Source organism: Lactuca virosa, chromosome 5, assembly GCF_052849685.1.
Source record: "Lactuca virosa cultivar CGN04683 chromosome 5, Lactuca_virosa_CGN04683_v6, whole genome shotgun sequence".
In the NCBI taxonomy this organism is placed as follows: domain Eukaryota; kingdom Viridiplantae; phylum Streptophyta; class Magnoliopsida; order Asterales; family Asteraceae; genus Lactuca; species Lactuca virosa.
The window spans coordinates 337,328,202-337,351,197 of record NC_136430.1 but is presented as its reverse complement, the minus strand read 5'-3'; the positions used below and the strand labels follow the sequence as shown (position 1 = coordinate 337,351,197).

The 22,996-nt window shown below is 38.0% G+C and overlaps 1 protein-coding gene across 1 annotated transcript; it reads left to right on the top strand.

Annotated features, from left to right (window-relative positions):
• Window positions 1–20,069: 20,069 nt before the first annotated feature.
• LOC145115745 (purple acid phosphatase 2-like) lies at window positions 20,070–22,677 on the top strand. The gene is made up of 8 exons (XM_079052101.1): window positions 20,070–20,337; window positions 20,493–20,690; window positions 20,791–20,902; window positions 20,971–21,200; window positions 21,368–21,506; window positions 21,603–21,823; window positions 22,084–22,205; window positions 22,300–22,677. The coding sequence occupies exons 1-8, from the start codon at window positions 20,170–20,172 to the stop codon at window positions 22,499–22,501; spliced, it is 1,392 nt and encodes a 463-aa protein (XP_078908227.1). The 5' UTR covers window positions 20,070–20,169; the 3' UTR covers window positions 22,502–22,677.
• The last annotated feature ends 319 nt before the right edge of the window (window positions 22,678–22,996 follow it).

Here is a 22,996-nt window from a genome sequence, read left to right as displayed (position 1 = left end):
TTCCCCCGCAAAGGTATGGGAACCAAATCTACCAGGTAGCGCTCCTCGAATAATCTCAGCACACAATCTCGGAATACCGCTGATGCTCGTACCGATCGATCATCGGCAATCTCTACCTCTAAAGGGCAATCCAACATGTCCGAAGACTCGGGAAACCTCTTGCTGAGCGCAAGAGAAACAAAAGATCGAGTGGCACCTGAATCAAACAACACCTGAACCAGAATACCATTCACATGGAACGATCCTAACATGTATATACCGAGCATATATCAATATCATAAACATCATATAAATGGATCAGAGGGAAAGAATCATACCCGTCACCACATCGGGTGTGGCGCGTGCCTCCTCGGTAATCAACTGGAAAGCCCGGCTCCTCACCACTGGAGCCTCTGCCTTGCCCTGCCGGCCATCAGTAATCCGCAGGGTCGCTGGAGCTGGCGCCTTCACTGGCGCTGCTGCTGTCAACTGGGGGCAATTGGCCTTCTTGTGGCCCCTCTGGTTGCAGTGGAAACACAACAACTCAGATGTCTGAATAGTGGGTGCAGGGGCGGTACAATCCCTGCTGAAGTGCCCCGTCTTGCCGCACTTGTAGCAGCCCGACGATCCCAATTTGCATGCTCCCTCATGTGACTTGCCGCATTTCCTGCAGCGGCCTCGGCCCTGCTGGCCTTTTGGCCCAGCGTCTGATCCCTTGGGCTTCTTCCCCGAAGCCCCAGCCACCTGTCACTCCTCGACCTTCCTCTTCCGGATATGCTCCAGATCAATCTCCCTCTCCCTTGCCCTGGCAATCATGGAATCCAGGGTAGGGCAAGCTGAAAAACTAACATGCTCCCGAATATCAGGTCGTAGCATGTCATGGTAGCGGGTCCTCCTTATATCCTCATCTCCCGCATACTGGGGCACTAGCAACGCCCTCTCCCGGAACTTGGCGGTGATCTCTGCCACAGTCTCCGTAGTCTGTCTCATATCCAAAAACTCCCTGGCCAGCTGCTGAAGCTCCACAGCTGGCGCGAACTCACTCCTGAACCGGGTCACAAAGTCCGGCCATGTCATAGCCTCAACAGCCGTGGCTCCCAGAGAGTCACCAACCGACTCCTACCAATCCTTGGCCCTATCTCTCAAGCACCCTGCTGCATATCTCACCTTCGACCCTTCGGGGCAGAAGCTGGTCAACTGTGCAGACTCAATGTCTGCAATCCATCGCCTGGCAGCAATGGGGTCCTTCGCCCCATGGAAATCCGGCGCGCCACTGCCCCTGAAGTCCTTAAAGGACAGTGTGCGTGATCCTGACTGGCTGGTCGCCATGTCACTCCTGAACGCCCTAAGGCGATCCTCTATCAGCTCGACAATCCCTTCCTTGATCGACCCAAAGATGACCGGGGTCGCATCAAGGATGCCTCTAGTGATCTCGGACGCGATGAACTCGCGTAGCCTCTCATCCACTGGTTCGGAGCCTGAACCCGAACCCGATCCCTCTCCTGAGCTGCCAACTGCTGGCCTCGGACGTAGTACCACCATTCTGCAATCCATAATGACAACCATTAGTGATACTGATACATCTAGAGGGATCACATCCATCACGAGTTCTTTGGTCTTGCCTCAGCCTTCCCCGATTCAAGTACGGATCCTCTGCTTTCAGTAGTACGGGACCATACTACCTTCCACATCTATCCGTACTTTCCTCAAGAACCGCCTCGACTCCACCAAGTCACTGCTACTGCTACTGATCTCTGCCATACTCTTCCTAGGCTTGCCCTAGGGTATTCACCAACCCCAAACTCAGTCCTCATCTACCGAAGGTATCCTCATAATGCCAATTAGCCACTATCTGAATACCATCACATGTGACGAGGCTCAGATAATCCTTCGAGTGAAGGGCTCGTCCCTATAACGGTTAGACTCAAACAAGAGCTGCGCAATAGGGCCAAATCCAATACTCTGAGATTATTCAACCCTGATCACGTGTGACTTAACGTATTCACCTAATGGCTAACTCTCATCACTCAGAGTCCCTCAAAGCACAAAGCAAGTAGCATTCGGACGAAAGGAAAACCTAACCACATAATCCAATCATATTGTTCTATCCTCTACTCAGGAATCTATACTAGCATGCAATTCATAAGGCTCATACACATATAACAGGCACATAAGGCATCCTTCTAGGTCCTTAGCCCTAATCTAGCATGCAGTTCTAATAAGCGTATCGTAATATAACTTGTATGGGTACTTTGGGGTACTTACTTGAGCTCGGCCGGTCGCACGCATCACACACCTTGTTCTTTCTCAAAACCCTTTGACTCATATTTTAGAAAACCATTTTCTTTGTAAAAAAAAATCTTTTAAATCCCTTGGTTTGAGTCCAGACACTCCCGAGGGTGTGTCCGAATCCCTCAAACCAGGGCTCTGATACCAACTTGTAACATCCCAATTTCCAAGCCCAAATTTTCATTTTTAATTAAGTAATTCTCAACATAGTCTACCAAAACATTTCCCATGTCATATCATTTGCAAACAAATTATAGCAATGTGTCAAAAAATCATAATGTCAAAGTAAAATCAATCAGAGTACAATCCCAGAAAACTCCATGCGGAAATCATGTGTGTGTGATGCACTGCTACGCCGTCGGCTCCTTCCCCTTAGACGAAGAGGTACCTGAAACCAAAACTAAACTGTAAGCACAAAGATTAGTGAGTTCCCCCATCGTACCCCATACCATATAATCACATAACATACATATACTGTCAGGCATATCTGGGTGCCCGACCTACCCCTTCGGTCCTCTCGACCGGATACCGCCTAGCATATCCGGGTGCTGGCCTCCCCTTCGGTCCTCTCGACCGGATACTGCCTAGCATATCTGGGTGCTGGCATCCCCTTCGGTTCTCTCGACCGGATACTGCCTAGCATATCTGGGTGCTGGCCTCCCCTTCGGTCCTCTCGACCGGATACTGGGGACTATTTCACCCCACTACTACTACCACATAACATGTAACACATAATCATATTCTATCTAGCATGACTGGGTATGACTACCCCCTTCGGCCCTATCGACCGAAAATCTTAGGGACTATCTCCCCTACTGCTAACATCATATGATACTAGCACATAACATAACAGGTAGTAGCAAACCTAGATGAATATCACAAAGACAATCATCTATCATACAACTCCTACTGGTGGGCCGGCATTGTGGCCGTAGACCCACCGCTACTGGAAGGTAACTCACCTCGAATGAGTAGCTGCTGATAATCTGTGCGGGAAGTCTCTGTCTGCTGCTGCTCCGGAAATCCTCCGGCTATAATCCCCACAAAACACTTAATCAGAGTCTGATATCTATTCTTAGGGTAAAATAAACATTTTACCCCTGACCAAGTCCAAGTCAAAGTCAAAGTCAACTTCCAATTGACCCGACTCGCCGAGTTGGGCCGCCAACTCGTCGAGTCCCTATCTCTTCAACTGTCCTCATCCACGTCTCTACTCGTCGAGCTTAGCAACGAATCGACGAGTTATCCTTCTAACATAACCTCGGATGAACCTTCATCCGACTCGCCGAGCGGTATGAACACTCGTCGAGTCCATCCTCATCCTATGAATATGTCCTGTCCTCGACTCGCCGAGTTGTATGAACAACTCGTCGAGTTCATCTTCAAGAGTTGGGAGATTGCCTTGGACTCGCCGAGTCTGTTCGTGCACTCGTCGAGTCCTATGAACTCCAGGACTATGGCTTATCCCAATACGTTTGGGTCACTCCCCTGGACCCTCTAAAACCTTTCTTTCACTCAACTGGTCCTCATGAACCATAACAGAAAAAGGGAAGTCTAACCTCGGACTCGCTGAGTCCCAAGAACGACTCACCGTGTCGATGCAGTCCAAGTCTTCTTTCTTCGATTTATGGAGTGCAACTCTTGTCCAAATGATAGATCTAGGTCCCTAAACTCGATCTAGCATGTAAAGTTACAAACTTTACGTGCATGCATGGGGTTCGTCTTGCATAGCTTGCACCCAATCAGAGTGATCAAGAGCAGCATTTACCGTCTTCGGTTAAACTTTAGAGACAAACGAATTGAACATGCAGAACTCTACTTGAGAGAATAAAGCAGTTTGCTTTACTTTCATTTGAGAGCGTATGAGAACACCCTCAAATGATTCACCAATAATTTGAGTTTTAGGATGATCCTTTGTCCATTTTATGAGAGGAGGGTAATTTGGATCATAGGCAGGTGTAGCACCCGGTTCCTGGTATGTATTTCATTCTGGTATTTTTCGCAATTTGGACTGAGACTCGGCGAGTTGATGGACCAACTCGTCGAGTAGTAGCGGTTTGGACCCAGGGGTTAAGTGACGGACTCGTCGAGTCGGCGGCAAACTCGACGAGTAGACACTGGCTGGGCAAAACCCTAATCTGAGGGTTTGTACCCTATTTAAACAACCTTATACAGCCTCCATCGCCCCTTTATGCTCCTAGAACACTCCATACAGAATCCTAGTCGTGTTGTGAAGATCTAAAGGCCTTTTTGGTGATTCTTGGTAGTTTGTGGTGGCAAGAAGGAAGGGAAAAGCTTGAGGAACCAAGAGGTTGGCCAGAGGAATCAAACTTGTGCATCATCTACAGTTCTTGGAAGGTATAAAGTCGATACCTTGCTTGTTCTTTTGTTAGATCCCTTTTTGGGGAGATTTAGGGCTTTTATAAGCCATTCTTGGTAACCAACCATGATTGCAAGCATGGTTGGGGGTTGAGGCTTCGGATCTAGGTCCATGGAAGGGTCACAAGGCAGTTAGGGGTTGTTTTTGCACCCATGGAAGGCTCCATGCATCTTGAGAGCTTCTTTTTGGGCATTTTAGGCTCAAAGTCCCATGCATGCACGTAAAGTTTGTAACTTTACGTGCTAGATCGAGTTTAGGGACCTAGATCTATCATTTGGACAAGAGTTGCACTCCAGAAATCGAAGAAATAAGACTTGGACTGCATCGACTCGGCGAGTCGTTCTTGGGACTCGGCGAGTCCGAGGTTAGACTTCCCTTTTTCTGTTATGGTTCATGAGGACCAGTTGAGTGAAAGAAAGGTTTTAGAGGGTCCAGGGGAGTGACCCAAACGTATTGGGATAAGCCATAGTCCTGGAGTTCATAGAACTCGACGAGTGCACGAACAGACTCGGCGAGTCCAAGGCAATCTCCCAACTCTTGAAGATGAACTCGACGAGTTGTTCATACAACTCGGCGAGTCGAGGACAGGACTCGTTCATAGGATGAAGACGAACTCGACGAGTGTTCATACGGCTCGGCGAGTCGGTTGAAGGTTCATCCGGGGTTGTTTTAGAGGGAGAACTCGTCGAGTCGTTGCTAAACTCGACGAGTAGAGACGTGGATGAGGACAGTTGAAGAGATAGGGACTCGACGAGTTGATGGCCCAACTCGGCTAGTCGGGTCAACTGGAAGTTGACTTTGACTTTGACTTGGACTTGGTCAGGGGTAAAATGTTTATTTTACCCTAAGAATAGATATCAGACTCTGATTAAGTGTTTTATGGGGATTATAGCCGGAGGATTTCCGGAACAGCAACAGACAGAGATTTCCCGCACAGATTATCAGCAGCTACTCGTTCGAGGTGAGTTACCTTCTAGTAGCGGTGGGTCTACGGCCACAATGTCGGCCCACCAGTATGAGTTGTATGTTAGATGATCGTCTTTGTGATATCATCTAGGTTTTCTACTACCTGATATGTTATATGCTGGCATGATATGTTATATGTGACAGTAGTAGAGTTCTGTTGTTAGGATCGGAGGGTAGGTTAGACACCCCAGATATGTCTGACAGTATGTGATGATATGTTTATATGCTGGCATGATATGTTATATGTGATAGTGGTAGTAGGGAGGGAATAGTCCCCAAGTTCGGTTGTTAGGACCGAAGGGTAGGTCGGACACCCCAGATACGTCTGACAGTATGTTTATGTTATGATATATGTGATAGTAGCAGTAGGGGGTGGAATAGTCCCTGAGGTTCGGTTGATAGGACCGAAGGGTAGGTCAGCGCCCCAGAATGGCTTGACATGGGTAGGTCAGCACCCCAGAATGGCTTTACACGGGTAGGTCGGCACCCCAGAATGGTCGTACTGGGTAGGTCGGGCACCCCAGAATTGCCCGTCAGTATGTATGCGATGTGTCTGTATGGTATGTGGTATGATGGGGGAACTCACTAAGCTTTGTGCTTACAGTTTTAGTTTTGGTTTCAGGTACCTCTTCGTCTAAGGGGAAGGAGCCGGTGGTGTAGCAGCGCATCACAGACACACATGATTTCCGCATGGAGTTTTCTGGGATTGTGCTCTGATTTAGTTTACTTTGACATTATGATTTTTCAGACACATTTGTTATATTCCTGTTTGAAAATGATATGACATGGGAATTGTTTTGGTAATTATGTGGAGGATTACTTATCTAAAAATGAAAAATTTGGGCTTAAAATTTGGGATGTTACAGCAGGATCCAGCTCAGCATTGACTTCTTCTTCCAGTTCTGACATATCGCCTTCGTCATTTGCATTTTCATTCTCCCCCTCAAATGGCGAACCGAATCCTATGCCAGGTTCAGTGCTCTCCCCCTCAAATGGATCTTCATGGGTTGGGGTTTTTGATGGATTCTCTGTTGGGTTTTGAGCAAACTAACACTCCTAAGGTGTTCATGCAACCCTAGAAACCTTGGATCTATGTTTGTCTAAAATACATGCAAAATAATTTTCCAAGGTTCATAACCTATCTAGCATACATGGGGTACTTTTAAACATAAAAGATACTAGAAGAATTACATACCTTTGTTAGTGAGTTGATTCCTTGGGAGTTTGAGAGCCAAGTACCAATAATGTGAATGCCTCAAATGGAAATCACAAATCACCACAAACTTGGAAAAACTTATGAGAGAGCACTCTAATACTCTAGAAATCGGCCACACCTTATGCACACACACATAGTCTCTTCTCAAGCACCATAAGCCTCTTTATATAGTGTAGATGATTAGGGTTATGAACCATGCAAACCCTAATAACCCATGTCTTTTCCTATTCCAAGGATCCATGGGTTAAAAGCTCCATGGATCATCCATGGACTCCCATTCAAGCTTAGCCCATTTCCTTATGAGTGTTAGCCCACACTATATAAGTACAATAGCCCATTATTTAATTAGTCACCTTATGATCACTAAATTAATTCATAATTAATTTAAGATCAATACTAATTAAATAATACAATTTCATATTAATATATTATAACTTATAATATATTAGTAGGCCGCAAATATACTCTTCTCATAATGTTATCCATATAAATAGTTCGGGTGAAGTGCAACCCAAATGGACCATGCCGGGTCGGGTCAAGTATATACCAAATAAGTTATGGACTTAGACACCTTATCCAACATTCTCCCCTGGAAAGGCATGTCGTTTGTTTTTGGTGTAGACGAACCCTCCCCCTGGAGTATAGTGCTTTCTCTTGGAGGGTCATCAGTAGCTGGATGATCTCCTGATGCAGTAGGTTCGCTTTGAGTCTGCTTCTCGGTTGGTTGATGAGTTTCGCTTTCCATGACTTTAGCAGCTTCATCGATGATTTTCTTCAAGGTATCGATTTTGTTATCTGCTGCTTTCGCTTCTGAGTGGATCGCCTTTTCTGGTTCATCAAAGAGCAGCATGTACTCTTCAAACATATTGGAAATAGGAACCAAGACTTGACCGGTTTCTGCAAAGATTTCCTCCGTTGGACTTTCGGTTGTTCGTAGTTTCTTCACGTAATTGTCGTCAAAAGTAACATAGTAGGTTTCTTCAATCTTCTTCGAGCGTTAATTCAGAACCCCATATGCTTTTGAAGTAAGCGAATAACCAAGAAATATCCCTTCGTCTGCCTTGACATCAAATTTGTTTCGGTTCTCTTTGGAGTTGAAAATAAAGCATCTTAAGCCGAACACGTGGAAAAACTTTACATTGGGCTTACGATTATTCAAAATCTCGTATGGAGTGATGGAAAATCGCTTGTTGAGGAAGGATCGGTTCTGAGTGTAACATGCAGCAGCAATTGCATCAGCCTAGAAGTATAGTGGAAGAGAAGCGAAGCTCAGCATGGTTCAGGACGCTTCACATAAAGAACGGTTTCGCCTTTCAACGATACCATTCTGTTGTGGAGTATAGGGAGCATAGAAATTGTGAGTAACTCCCTTTTCAGCCAGAAAATCTTCAAAGTCTTTATTTTTGAACTCAAGACCATTATCGCTTCTTATGTTTCGTACCACCTTTCGCAGCTGCACTTCCACTTGTTTGATGAAAACCTTCAGCCTGGGAGTCGCCTCTGATTTCTGTTTAAGAAAGAAAACCCAGGTGAAGTGTGAAAAATCATCTACAATTACAAGTATAAACTTAATACCACCGATGCTTTCGATAGCCGAAGGGCCACATAGGTTGATGTGCAGTAGTTCAAGAGGTTCGATGATTTTTGTATTGATACGAGAAGGGTGACTCTTTCTGCTTTGCTTGCCCATCTCGCATGTTGCGCACAGATGTTCTTTGTCAAATTTGAGAACAGGAAGTCCACGCACGTGATCACCAAGCACCAGTTTATTAATATCTTTGAAATTCAGCCTTCGGTTTCGTTTTCTTCTCATGAGCTTCGGTTGTTGTTGATGAATCGCTGGTAGCTTTCAGTGGTTCGCTTGGTATGTCTTTTGTACCACTTGTACTGGGTTTATCAAAGCTTGAGGGCTTGTTGAGGGGTTCGGGAATATATCGTCCCTTAACTCTCCATGAGGTTTGCTCAGACAGACCTACTGTTTCATCTGCATTGTCGATAGGAGCAGACCATAAGTAGTCATCGCAACCTTCAGCATTATCTTTGTCAACCAAGGACGTCAATTCCACCGTTTGTTTCTTAGTTACTCTAGTGACTGAATACACTTGGTTTGGTGTAGTTTGCACCTTCTGATAAACAACAACCTTTTCTTTGAGTTTCTTTGATTTGTCCTTTGACATCTGAGCGTATTCAACCGAATTTTCAGATATGAGTGGTTTTGCTACTTCGGGTTCGCTCTTAAGAAATTCTGAACAATCGACCTCGTCTTCTACAGAGATTTCACTCATCTCACTCTCCTCATCAAATTCAGAAGTGGTTTCTAAATTTATTTTATTTTCTGAACTCAATTTGGCGTTTGATGAGTCAAACTTTTGTATAGTCTCGGTCTTGATTTTTAATTTATCGTTTTCGTCCAGTAAATTCTTAAGCATGCATTTATGTTCTTGAGACTCAATGAAAGATTCAATTTTGTCCAGTCCATATTTGTAGGTTACTGAAATCTCATCTGAGGACATTATAGATTCACATTCAGCAATGACTTCGTCCTCCTTAAATTCAAGGAAAGGCAAAATCATTTTATGAATCTTTTTACCTATCTCACAATCTAAATGTAACTTAGTGATATTAGTATATAGGCGTTTAGCAATCAAACAAAAAACATTTCTTTGTTTTAAAAACTTCAAATTGTCTCATTGCACATAAATAAGTTCGTCCCTAGCCCTAAATAATTCTAACTCCTTCTGCTGAATCCACGTCCTTCTCTCCTCACTCTTGGAAGACTCCATGCTGAGTTGGTCAGTTAGGTTAGAATTTGCTAAGCGAGTTTGCATAAGACTTCCACTTAAGTTAGGAAACTTGAATTTTAATTCATTTAAATCTTTTTCGTAGTTTGTTACTGGTATTTTATGAGATTCTAGGATAGTTTGTACCTTCTTGATCAACTGACCGCAATCGCTGATCTTTTCACTCATAGGCTTGGCAGCGAAACATTTGTCCTCCTTAACCTTCACTTCCTCATGCTTACTTTCGGTTGTCACCATTAAGCATCTCCCAGCCGACTCAGTAACTCCTTCTTTCGCCACATAAGCTCTTCCATGCGAGGGTCTGCGTACCTCTTCATCCTCAGAGTCTGTAGACCAGACTTCCACTCCACCGAACTCATCATCAATAACGTTTTCCTGCACAATCAAAGCATTCATAAAAATGTTAGTTGCTTTCTTCTTCTTTATCTCCTCCAGCTTTCTCATGTAGTAAGCTTCGTCATCTTCACCATCCTTCTTCTCAGCCATCTTCCTTAGCATGCAATACTTGGCAAAGTGGTTCTTGCCATGACAGTAGTTACAATCGTACCCAGAGTCTCCCACAAGCTTACTCACCTTCTTTTCGTCGTCCTTTTGAGTGGTGTTCTTGGTTTCTTATTTCACCTTTTCAGAACTATAGCTTCCCTGCCAGTTTCGGTTCTTGTTGACCGTGAATTTTCTGAGAGCAAACTTCTTTGGGTTTGTGACCATCATAGCATATTCTTCGTTGGACAGATCGCACTCTGACATATCAGATTCCTCCTCTTCGTCTGCTACATTCTTGCTTTTAGAAACAAGGGCCAGTGAACCCACACCCGAAACTACCTTCGCTTCCTTTGTCACCACACTTTCATGAGATTTGAGTATACCCATCAGTTTCGCCAGTGAATATGATTTAAATTGCTCATGAGCCTTCACAGTCGAGACCACTTCCATCCATTCGGGCCTTAATCCATTCATGAAGGTAACCTTTTGTTCAATCACCTTCCTTTCAATGTCGTGCTTCATCATCTTGCTGAGCAGATGGTTGAAACGATCGAATGTCTGTATGAGTTTCTCTTCAGGTTTTTGTTCGAAAGCACCAAATTCAGAGAGCAATAGGGTTTGGATCGAATGCTCTAGATCCTCATCAGTTGAATATAATTCTTTCAACCTATCCCATATTTCTTTAGTTGTTGTACATGAACTTACCAGACGAAAAGTGTCAGATTGCAAAGCGAATCTGATCATCCTCATGGCTTTAACGTTGCATAACACCTTGTCTTTTTCGTCTTGAGGGATCTTATCTACGTCTGCCAAGAGATGGTTATACTCTTTTTGAGTTTTGACCGTTCTGTTTGTTCCGGATTGAACAAACGGACCCAATGTTATTGCCTCCCAGATTAGATAGCCATTGTCTTCAGATCCAACGACATAGTCTTCGAAGTGATGCACCCATACTTCATAATCTTGAGTATAAAGAATGGGAATCCTTGTAGTGGATCCTATACTGTTGGAGATGCTGATTGCATTGGTTTGAGAGTCATCGTGAGACATGATGAACGTTTTCTTTGAATCTGCTAGAATCAGACTTGTAAAGTTGAACTTAGGGTTTTATCAAACACGAGAGTTATCGTCGACAAGAAGAAGACAGCTTCTATATATTGATAAAAGCGGAAACCCTAAAGGATTCTTCAAACAGAAGAGATGCGTATGTATTACACAGTCTCCTACTCTGATACCAATTGATAAGAATATTGCTCTATAGATCGATAGATTCTAAACAGAAAAACAATATTAATCAAGTAAAGAACACAGGAATGGATCAAATGGTGTCGAATGATTAATATCTCACACCTCAGAAGAGCTCGATGAAGAACTTCGACTATAGAGGTGTGCTAGGGTTACAATGCAAAAGCTATTAATGAGAACGATTACTAGAAAGCTATACATGCATGCATAATATATACGCTAACCCTAATGATAATCCACGGTTGGACAGGCCCAAACCGGGTAAACAAAATGGAATATAACCGAGCCCAAAGACGCAACACTTAAACCCAACAATTACTCTAATTTCAACTAAATACAACCGAAATGTAAACATAATAAAAGATAAGAATACCTCACCCCAAGCTTAAAATTAAGCATTGTCCTCGATGCTTAGGATGAGAATAAGGAAGGATCATACCAGGATCAAGGTGGTGGAGGCATGCGGGGACGGTATGGAAGCAACACATGGGCAGTGCAATGATGCTTGGGTGGAGTTCTTGGTCGCCCAAATGCACACGTGTGAAAGCTTGTTCGCGCAAAGGAAGCAGATGCAATGGCTCAGAATTTTCTTATGAAGTGGAAAAATTGCTTGGGCACCCTCGCAGATCGTTACGCGGGTGAGGGGGCTGTCTCGCAAACTTTATGCGGGTGATGGGTGGGTCACGCAAATAAAGAATTAGCAATATTGGTCTTGCAAATAAGGGGAAGGATTTGGTCTTGGCCGCAACAATCTACGAGGGTGGAAGGCAGTCGCGCAATCGGTTGCGAGGGTGGCAGTCGTTCGTGCAAACATTTGCGGGGGTAGGGGTGCAACCGCGTACAGACAATAGTTAACATCCCGGTTTTGGAACAATTTGAGCTGCTACTTACACGGGTGAGCCTTGGGTCGTGCACATTTTGCGCGTGTGGGCAGTCAGACCGCGCAAATTTGCTGATTTCTTGACATTTTTTCATTTTTTTTGGCTCCACAAACTCCGGTTTTCTCCCAAACTTCACCAAAATCATTGCTAAACCTCAATATGCTTATTTTTGACCAACTTTAAGCCTTGAAACATCCAAACTTCAAGCGGAGATTATTTATTCACAATGCATTTATTTAACGTCTTTGCCAAGACATAGTCCCGCTTCCTTCAACCTTCATAAATCGGAGTTTCCAATGTTATGTTGTCGAATTATCTCGTGTCAAAGCCTTCGTAAAATGGTTTCAAACGGTATCCATCAATTTGAAGATTTGATTCGTTTCCAAACTCTTGATTTCAACCGCACCATGATCAAACACTTTCATAACAATAAAATGTTCGTGCCCTCGAGATTGCAGTTTTCATGGGAATAGATTTACATGCGAATGATAAAGAATAACTTTTTGATCCGCAACAAAGTGTTTTTGGGTTATGTGCTTGTCATGAAATGCCTTTGTCTTCTCTTTGCACCTTTTGAACCTTTTAATTATCTTCTTCTTGGTCACTTCCATTATTGGAAGATTCAATATTCTTTGAGCCTCTCTCCTAGGTTTGCAATCATCTTCCATGAGGATCTTGTGAGTGCATACATTAGAACTTATCCCCTTGATATCCGTTATTGTCCACCCCATGGCCTCTTTGTGATCTTTTAAAACTTCAACCAATTAGTATTCTTCAAAACCTTTCAATTGAGAGGAGATGATCACCGGAAGAGTTTCGTCCTTACCTAGATAAGCATACTTCAAGTGGCTAGGTAAGACTTTCAATTCAAGTGTGGGTAGGTGGATTATGGAAGGGGGCATCTTGTTTGGAGAATGAGATAAGGCAACTTGAGAGACATCCTTCTTTATTGACTTGTTAACTTCTAAAGTCTTCACACTATCTTCAACCTCGGAGTCCAGTGTATACATTTCCAATGTTTTCTTCGAACTCTCACAATCAAGGCTCATGTTGAGTATAATCTTCAAAATATCCCCATGAGATAAATCAAAAACTTCTTGGGTTATTGGCTCAATCACATCAACTCGGTACAATGGAGAAATGTTGCTAGGGTGCCTCATTGCTTCAAAGATGTTGACGTCAATGGTTTCTCCATCAAACTCCGTAGTGATCTTTCCTTTTTGTACATCAATGAGTGTGTGAGCGGTATTCATGAAAGGTCTTCCAAGGAGGATCTAAATGATTTGGAAGGAGTCTTCTCTTCAAGATCAATGAAATAGAAGTCCGCCCAAATCACTAAATTTTTTTAACAACATTTGATTCACTAAAAATTGGATCCATGATTCTTAGAATTGAAAACGCCCAAATCATCACCATGAATGTTGGATTTGAACCAAAATCAAGCAAATCTCACCATAAGTCACAAATTGACATATAGATCATAGATTTGAAGTTAAATACATTCATTAAGCATAATATCATGCTCGTCACTAGACAAGGAACACCAAATTCGGATTTCTCCATCTAGGGTTTAGAAGTCCCATCAAAATAACTCCAATCATCCAAACCAAGTGTGAAATTCCATCAAGACCTTAAGGATGATGATTGAACTTCATGATAACATAAAAAAACTTCATGACTCATCATAATCTATGGATTTAAGATTTATAACTCATTGGGTAAGAAAAAACCCCAAATTATGACAAAAATTAGTTAAATCCAAATGAGAGTATGAATTGCAATTATAACAATGGATAATGGTTTAAAAACATTAGATGAACATGAAACACCAAGAATCGTCCAATAAGATGACAAATTTTGGATTCCACCATTGATGGTTAAGAAAACCCACCAAATCACACCCAAACTTTCAAATCTCATATCTATTAGCTAGTTGGAACTTAAAGATGGTTCTAGGAGGTAAATTGCAAAATAAAACTCATGAAAACATCATAACTGAAATGAAAAACTCAGAATTGTAAAATCACACAAATCCATACACAAATTTAGAAGAAAAATGAAAGGAGAAACTGTGACAACCATCAAATTTCGGTCAAGTCAAAGTCAAACAAAGTCAACAAGTTAAACCGGTCAAATCCATTAACCATTGTATGTTAGGGTTTACGTTATGTAATCACTGTACAATTCGCTATTTTAATGAGAAAACATCATTTGGAAAGTTCATGTGTTTGATATTCCTTAGCCTTAACAGTGCTAAACAACGAACCAAAGTGATAAAACACTATTGCCCAATCATCGGGATTGTGTAGGACACTAAATCATGGCTTAACGGGGTCTATGGACCTTGCGTTGCGAAGCCGGACACTCAAAAAGATCACAAACGAAACCTCTCGCAATCTCATTCAAACCCTACTCAAGATTACTTGACGCTAATAGGATTGAAACTCATACACTACGATATAAATTGACGTTAATAGCAACATAGTATAGTACAACGTTATAACTATAATCAAATTAAATTATGATACCATATTAAAATCAAATCAAAGTATAATGCTCTAATTAAATTTAAAAGAATCAAACTTGAATGCTATAATTAAACTTCAAATCAAAGTAGATTGTTATAATCAAATAATAACTCATCTTTTATAAAACTCCATTTTTATAAACTTTACATTAAATTTTATAAAACTCTATTTTTATAAACTTTACATTAAATTTTATAAAACTCTTATATTAATTATTTAAAAGATGCTTGTGTTAGTGGGAAATTATGAAAACCACCAAAAGCAAAAAGATTATTCCCATGGTCTCCCACTCTCACCTCCCATCCACTTTCCTTTCCTTTTTCTCACAACACAATATTCTCTTCACCACTTAAATATTCTCTATTCTTTCTCTCACTCTCAATCTCGAAATTCATCCAAGAAATACTCATATTCCAGCCAAGAACAATCTATTATACTCAAATCTTCATCCCTCTTGAAGCATTCATCAAGGTATGTTGTTAAAAGTTTCAAATTCATACAAGGAACAAATTAAATCCACCAAAATATCTAAAACTCATTTTATGCATAAACCTGATTTTTCTCATAATCCCATCAATAAAATAAGAAGTTCTGGAAATTTTCAGAAAATAACTTATTTTTATTGAATTACTATAATTATTGCAATAAAGTAGGGCAATAATTCACATAAAATACTTTTTGCATTCAATAAATTCTGAGAAAATTCTGGGATGACCAATATATTGATTAAACATAATTTATGAAGTTTCATGCATTTATATTACTGTTTACTATTATTTATGATTTTATTGATTAAATAATAATGAAATATATAAAAAATACTTCCCATAGTCACAAATATCTGAAACTTATACACTGAGCTCTACATCATGTTATAAAACTATTGTTAATTTTACAGATTTTTTGAGAATCATTTACTATTTTTCCCGAATTTTGTGTTGTTTAATCATTAAAATATTAAATAAATACTAAAACAGTTCAGAAAAATATACAAATTTTACAGTAATTCATATTGTATGAAATAATGATTTCCTAATAATTTCATAATTTTTCAATACTGTTTACTATTTAAAACTATTTTCCTAAGTATTTAAGCATGCAAAAATGCATTTTAATGATTATTTCATATAAATAATTGTTAAAATCTGTAAATAATTATAATTGGGCAAGTTATTATTTTAATAAAAAATTATTAAAATCTGGCCTAAATTGAAAATATAAATTAATTATGCAAAGTAAGTAATTCAATTTAAAATTTATTTAACAAATAAATACCTTAATATTATAATCGAAATGAATTATTGTTAATTCATCTAATATAATAATATGTGTCTAATTATTTGTATTAATACTCCATTCTCGTTTAGCAGTTTCTAAACCAAAACTATTAATTATATTAGGTTCTACGTCATTTTGACCCGAACCGTCTATCGTACGACACACGCATTTCGTTTTGGGACTAATGTGAGTAATCTACCCCATATTTTATATTTTTCAATACTTTTGGGGTGTATCATGTGGTTCTAATATGTTCAACTTCATTTTATTGTTTTATCACAATTGAGACATTGTTGGGACATTTATACGTGAGTCATTAATTGTATAACTATTGTTTGTTTACGCTACATGTACTTGTAGTGCATTATCATTTTTAGTCTAATCTCCATGACTATGCCCGTATTCTTGAGGTACGTTATGGACAATAATAGCGCTATTGGGTTGACCACCCCGCCTTGGGACGCTAAGGTGATTGATCGCACGTGGTTGAGTGTGTATGATGATTAGATGCTCCATCCTATATATATATATATATATATATATATATATATATATATATATATATATATATATATAGGGTGAGGACTTATTGTTGTTGTTATCATTTGTTAATCAATTTTTGATTTATAAACCGTTATCTCAAATACAATTGTTTGCCGACTTCAAAAGAAAACAAATTTCCAATTATAAAGGTTTCAACTTCACAATTTTCTCTACTAAAATTAGATTACTCACCAACTCTCGTAGTTGACCTGTTTTTACCCATGATGCAGATTTGAAGAATGAAGTTGATGAAAAATAGGTTGTGCCTTAGAAATCCACAAGACTATTTAAATTTGATGTAATAAATGTTGTTCGTATTTGGATTTGTATTTGTATGTTGTGGATCTTGTTTGCATACTTAGTACTTAATTGAATCTAATCATATTATAACATAGTTGTCATGAGACTTTGAACAATATATCACGCCTCGATCGATTCCGACAAGGATCGGGGTGTGACAGAAACTACCTCTAAATGTTAGGTTGTAAGAGAAATTGATCAATGCTTCAAACATGGACTTCAAGCATCATTACACCATAGATTAAGGAGTGAAAATTGTTCAATGAAGGGAGGATTTGGCTAATTTACGCGAGGAAGAAGAATGAGGGAGAAATAAGCTTCAAATAGACCCATCTATGCCCACTTATACAACTTTAGTCACTCTTTACCAATGTTCCTTCAAAAAAGCTCCCAAACTAACCAAGGAACTTCCAATAACTCACATATGGTCCCTCTTCATCATAAGCTTTACAAACTGGGTCAAGATTCCTAATTGGTAAACTCTCAAGTCAAGCCTAAGTTTTACCTGTTTGACGCAAATGACCATTTTAACCAAAATACTTCGTTAGACATTAAAATTCTATTATTTTAAAAAATACCAACTAATGACAAGATTATTATCATCATCATCATTTCCTCACATTTCCATTATTTAATTTATTTCACTTTGATTTATTTTATTTTAAATTAAAGAAAAAAAATTATTTTTACTAAAAAGCCAAAAACTTTTAGCCTAAAACACAAGATGTTACTGATAGAATGAAGAAAATATTAGGGTTCTTATTTAAGTTATTTATTTATTTCTTTACACACTTGGTCCTTGTATTTTTTTTTAAAAGAGTTGTGAACTAATACAAAATACAAAATTAAGGATAACTTAGTCATTTTATTTAGATTTAACATCTCATCGGGGTTAGAGAAAATGACCAACTATACATAATTTTGAAATGATAAGGACCAAACATGTAATATTTTTAATAGTTATGCTTAAGATGATATTTTTTGTAAACCATATGACCAACAGTATTATTATTATTATTATTATTACAGATTACAAATACTACTTTATAGTGTATTGTTTAAATCATAAAAATATCCAACCTTTTAATCCGTTTTAACCTACATATATGTATTCGTTACATACTTTTTTCTTTATCAAAATATAGGTTAAGATTTTTTTTTAAAAGCTATATCTATATCGTGATTTATAACCTGCCAATTTAATGATCGCTTCAAAAGCAAATATCACAAAGTTTATTTTTAAAAATAAAGTCTACTATAAAATCCCTATATTTTTACTTTATAATTAAGTTCTTATATAAGATTTTTTTTTTCTGATTATGTGCCGAATACCAGTAAATTAGTAAAGGTGTTCATTTTCATCTTTTTTTTCCGGTTAATAGTTCTTCGCACTTTCACAATTTACGCTTTTGACCCAGATTTTAAATTTTATTACAAATTTAATAAAAATTTACACTTTTTCTCGTATTTCAAAATTTTGTTACAAATACATCCTAAATTTAGTTTTTTTTTTTCAAATTTTTGTTCCGAATATGTTATTTTTGCTTTATAAAATCATATTTATACAAAAAAAATATTTTCATATAAAAACCTTTTTTTTTCTATATAAAAACCTTTTTTTTACAAAACATTTTTGTTAAAAAAAAAGGTTTTTATATGTGAACAAATATGTTTTTTTTATAAATTTGGTCCAAAAGGTTTTTCTCATAGAATGTTTTTTATGTGAAAATATGTTTTTTAATACAAAAAACATATTTTAAACTTTTCAGATAAAAAAACAAAAATATTTACAAAAATAATTTTTGTCATGTTATTCGTTTTTAGATGCACAAATAAGAATAATTTTTTAAAAACCAAGATATTTACCCGACTAAAAATAGTTTTTTTTTTTTCAAATTTTATAGAAGTAAAAAATTATAAAATGAAAACTAATAATATTAATAATAATGAACATAAAAAAAACCTTCTAAACATAACTAAATATGTTTTTTTGTATAAAAACATATTTTCACATAAAAAACGTTCTATGTGAAAAACCTTTTGGACCAAATTTATACAAAAAAACATATTTTTGACATATAAAAGCCTTTTTTTTTAACAAAAAATGTTTTTTAAAGGTTTTTATATAGAAAAAAGAAGGTTTTCTATGTGAAAATATGTTTTTTGTTTTTATATAAATATGATTTTATAAAGCAAAAATAACATATTCGAAAAAGAATTTGAAAAAAATATTTTAAAAAAAAAAACTGAATTTATGATGATTTTGTAATAAAATTTTGAAATTCAGACCAAAAATATAAATTTTAGACCAAATTTATAATAAAATTCAAAATCTTGTTCAAAAGTGTAAATTTTGAAAGTGGGTTAACCTGTTGAGCTGTAAAAATGATGAAAATAAATACACTTATTGGTATTGAGGACGTAATAAAAAAAATAATATAAATACTTAATTGAATATAAAGACTTTGTAGTAGATTTCCTTTTAAAATAAGATACCATAACTATAAAGAAAAAAAGTCTTAACTTTTTTAAAGATGTCATTAATCGTTCAATCTCAATATGAGAAAGGGTTTTATCAAAAATTGACAAAATAAAAATCTTAATGTCGGATTTTGTTATCAATCATGTTCAAAAAGTCATATCTATTATTGATGATGATCTTAAATAAAACCAGATTCACATTCATAATGATGTGTTTCACACACACATAAAATTATTATTTGAGGTTAATAAAGATTTAATCAACTTAATTAATCAAACATATATATGGAAAACGAGCCTTTCCGTTCTGAGTTAAAAGTTAAAAGGACTCAATTATTTTTGTGTGGTTTATATTTATCTACAACTTTTTTTTTTGTCGTTGCAATTATTAAATGAATGATTAACACAATAAATGAAACTATAAAAATTATACTATTAAAATAATGATTTAATTTAATATTATATTGTAAAAGCTGTAAATAAATACATTTTTAACTTCTTACCAAAAAAATATAAAAAAGATCAATTTATTTCCATATAAGTTACATCTCTAATCAAACAAACATGTTGGTCAAAATTACTAGAAAATTATATATAGTTAAATCGACGGATAACATACAAAGACAAAAATCTTTCTGAAACCGAACGAACATATACTCTTATTTTTATTCGATTAAATATCGGCCTCCCGAATATTATACCAAAAGTCCAAAAGTGTTGACTCTCACTCTCATCTGCTTATAAAATCCTCTCTTCCCTCCCCCCAAAACACGATCCACCCCTGTGTTTTCACTCACAAATGGGGGTTTACGCTTATTTCTTGGTTCTCCTGCTAACGATCTACCATGGAGCATTCTCCAATGGCGGAATCACAAGCTCTTTCGTTAGAAAAGAAGCTAAATCCATCGACATGCCTTTCCATAGCGATGTCTTCTCTCATCCTCCCGGTTACAATGCTCCTCAACAGGTACTCTTTTTTGTGATTTTTTCGATTCGAAACAGTTTATCGAAATGGGTTAATGTAGAATCCATTAATGAATCCTGTCGAATAGTGAAAACAGTTGTGTTATAATGACTGTAACTTGTGCATTAAATGTTGTACGTTGGTTGGGTCTGTGATAGGTGCACATAACACAAGGAGACCATGTGGGAAGAGCTGTTATAGTGTCTTGGGTGACTCAAGATGAGCCTGGTTCGAGCACAGTGGTTTATTGGTCCCAAAACAATAAAAAATTCAAGTCAACAGGCAGAATCACTACTTACAAATACTATAATTACACTTCTGGATTCATTCATCACTGCAAAATCAAGAACTTAGAGGTGGGATTGGGATTGGGATTGGGATTGGGATTTCAATTATTTCATATTCAATCTTTAAATTCCAAACTTCATCGTTTAATTTGATAAAAAATCGACGCAGTTTAACACCAAGTACTATTACGAGGTCGGAAGCGGTGGCGCCACACGGAGGTTCTGGTTCACGACTCCTCCGCCGGTCGGACCTGATGTTCCCTACACTTTCGGAATCATGGGTAAGCTTTCGGTTTGAATTCTCGATAACTAGTTCACAAATTCACCCTAATTGACAAATTTTTTGCAGGGGATCTTGGTCAGACGTATGATTCGAATCTTACTCTTACGCATTATGAAATGAATCCGGTGAAAGGGCAAGCGGTGTTGTTTGTTGGTGATCTATCGTACGCCGATCATTACGAGTTCCATGATAATTCACGATGGGATAGTTGGGGAAGATTCGCTGAACGTAGTACTGCGTTTCAACCATGGATTTGGACTGCTGGAAATCATGAGCTCGATTATGAACCAAGTATCGTAAGTCCCCCCTTCAAATAAATTGATTTAATGTTTGTCATTTTATTAACTCCAAAATGGATAATGCATTTTAATTTTTTTCCTTATATTCTTTTACCAATAATTGCTAAGTTTTTATATATTTTGAAACTTGTAAAATTTATTTCAAGCAATATGTTATGATGCAGGGTGAAACGAAGCCGTTTAAGCCGTTTCTTCATCGTTACCGAGTCCCTTTTAAGGAATCGGGAAGTACGGAACCACTTTGGTATTCAATTAAGCGAGCTTCGGCGTATATTATTGTATTGTCTTCTTATTCGGCTTATGGTAATGAATTAGTTATTGTGGTTTTTTATATGATTTTGAAAAAAATAATTTAATAGAAAAGTTTATAAAAAAAAATATATAATGTGGTATGTGTAGGTATGTATACTCCTCAATACCAATGGCTCCTTGAGGAGTTCCCAAAGGTGAATAGAAAGGAAACCCCATGGTTAATTGTTCTCATGCATTCTCCATGGTACAATAGTAATAGTTACCATTATATGGAAGGCGAGACCATGAGAGTCATGTTCGAGCCATGGTTCGTTCAATACAAAGTCGATCTTGTGTTCGCCGGTCATGTTCATGCTTATGAACGCTCAGTAAGTTACAAGACTCGTACTGTGTTTGGTGTGTATTAGACTGAGACTGGGACTAATGTCTGATAAAAACTGTAATTTTGTGTCCCACCCAAAAATGTAAAAGGTGGGACAGGGACTTGCTTTCTCGAGTGTAAAAGACGTTTATGCCCTGTTCTCATGATTAGCGAAAATGGTCCTAGAAAGCTTGTCCCAAAATACCAAAATGTTACTACCACATTACATTTATATATGAATCTAAAATTTTATGAATTATTATGCAGGAACGTATATCGAATATTGCGTATAACATTGTGAATGGCGAATGCACCCCGGCACATGACCAATCTGCCCCTGTGTATATAACCATTGGAGACGGCGGAAACATTGAAGGCTTAGCAAACAAGTGAGAATAAACTTTGGATATTTTTTATATTAAATTAAAAGTTCATTATTTTAAAATATAATTTGAATAACAATTGTTTTTTATGAACGTGTAGTATGACAGAGCCACAACCAAAATATTCAGCATTTAGAGAAGCGAGCTTTGGTCACGCAACATTAGAGATCAAGAATCGAACACATGCGTATTACAGCTGGCACCGTAATTCAGATGGATATGCTGTTAGAGCCGACACTGTCATGTTTTACAATAGATTTTGGCACCCTGTGGATGATTCTACAACCAAAAACTATCAATAAGATTAGAGGCAAAATTAAACGGGAATTTACAAATACACAGATTATGAGCCATTGTTATGTGATGTTAAACGTCATTTGAAGTGACTAATGGAGAATTGTTAGTTTTGTTGCCCAAATTTTCTTTTCGTATTGTCCTATCTTAGTTTGAATAAAAGATGATATGATGATTTAAACAAGTGTATCTGGATTTTAAAGTGGTGTGGAAATGAACAGAGATAAAATGATTGATAGGATAGGGATAAAAGGCAAAGGCACACTGCACCACTAGAGGCCGGGAGAGGGTGGTGGTTGTGGTCCAGTCCACACTCCACACAAGCGCACACGATTCTAGTCCACTGCGGGTGCTGCACCCCTGCCCTTTTGCTTCTTTCTCAATAAAGGTATCAACGCCTTTTTTTCCATGACACTATATCTTAAAGATTTTCACGACCCTGATTATGTTCTATTATATTAAAAAAAATACATAATGTCTTGAATTTAAAATTGTTATGTTTG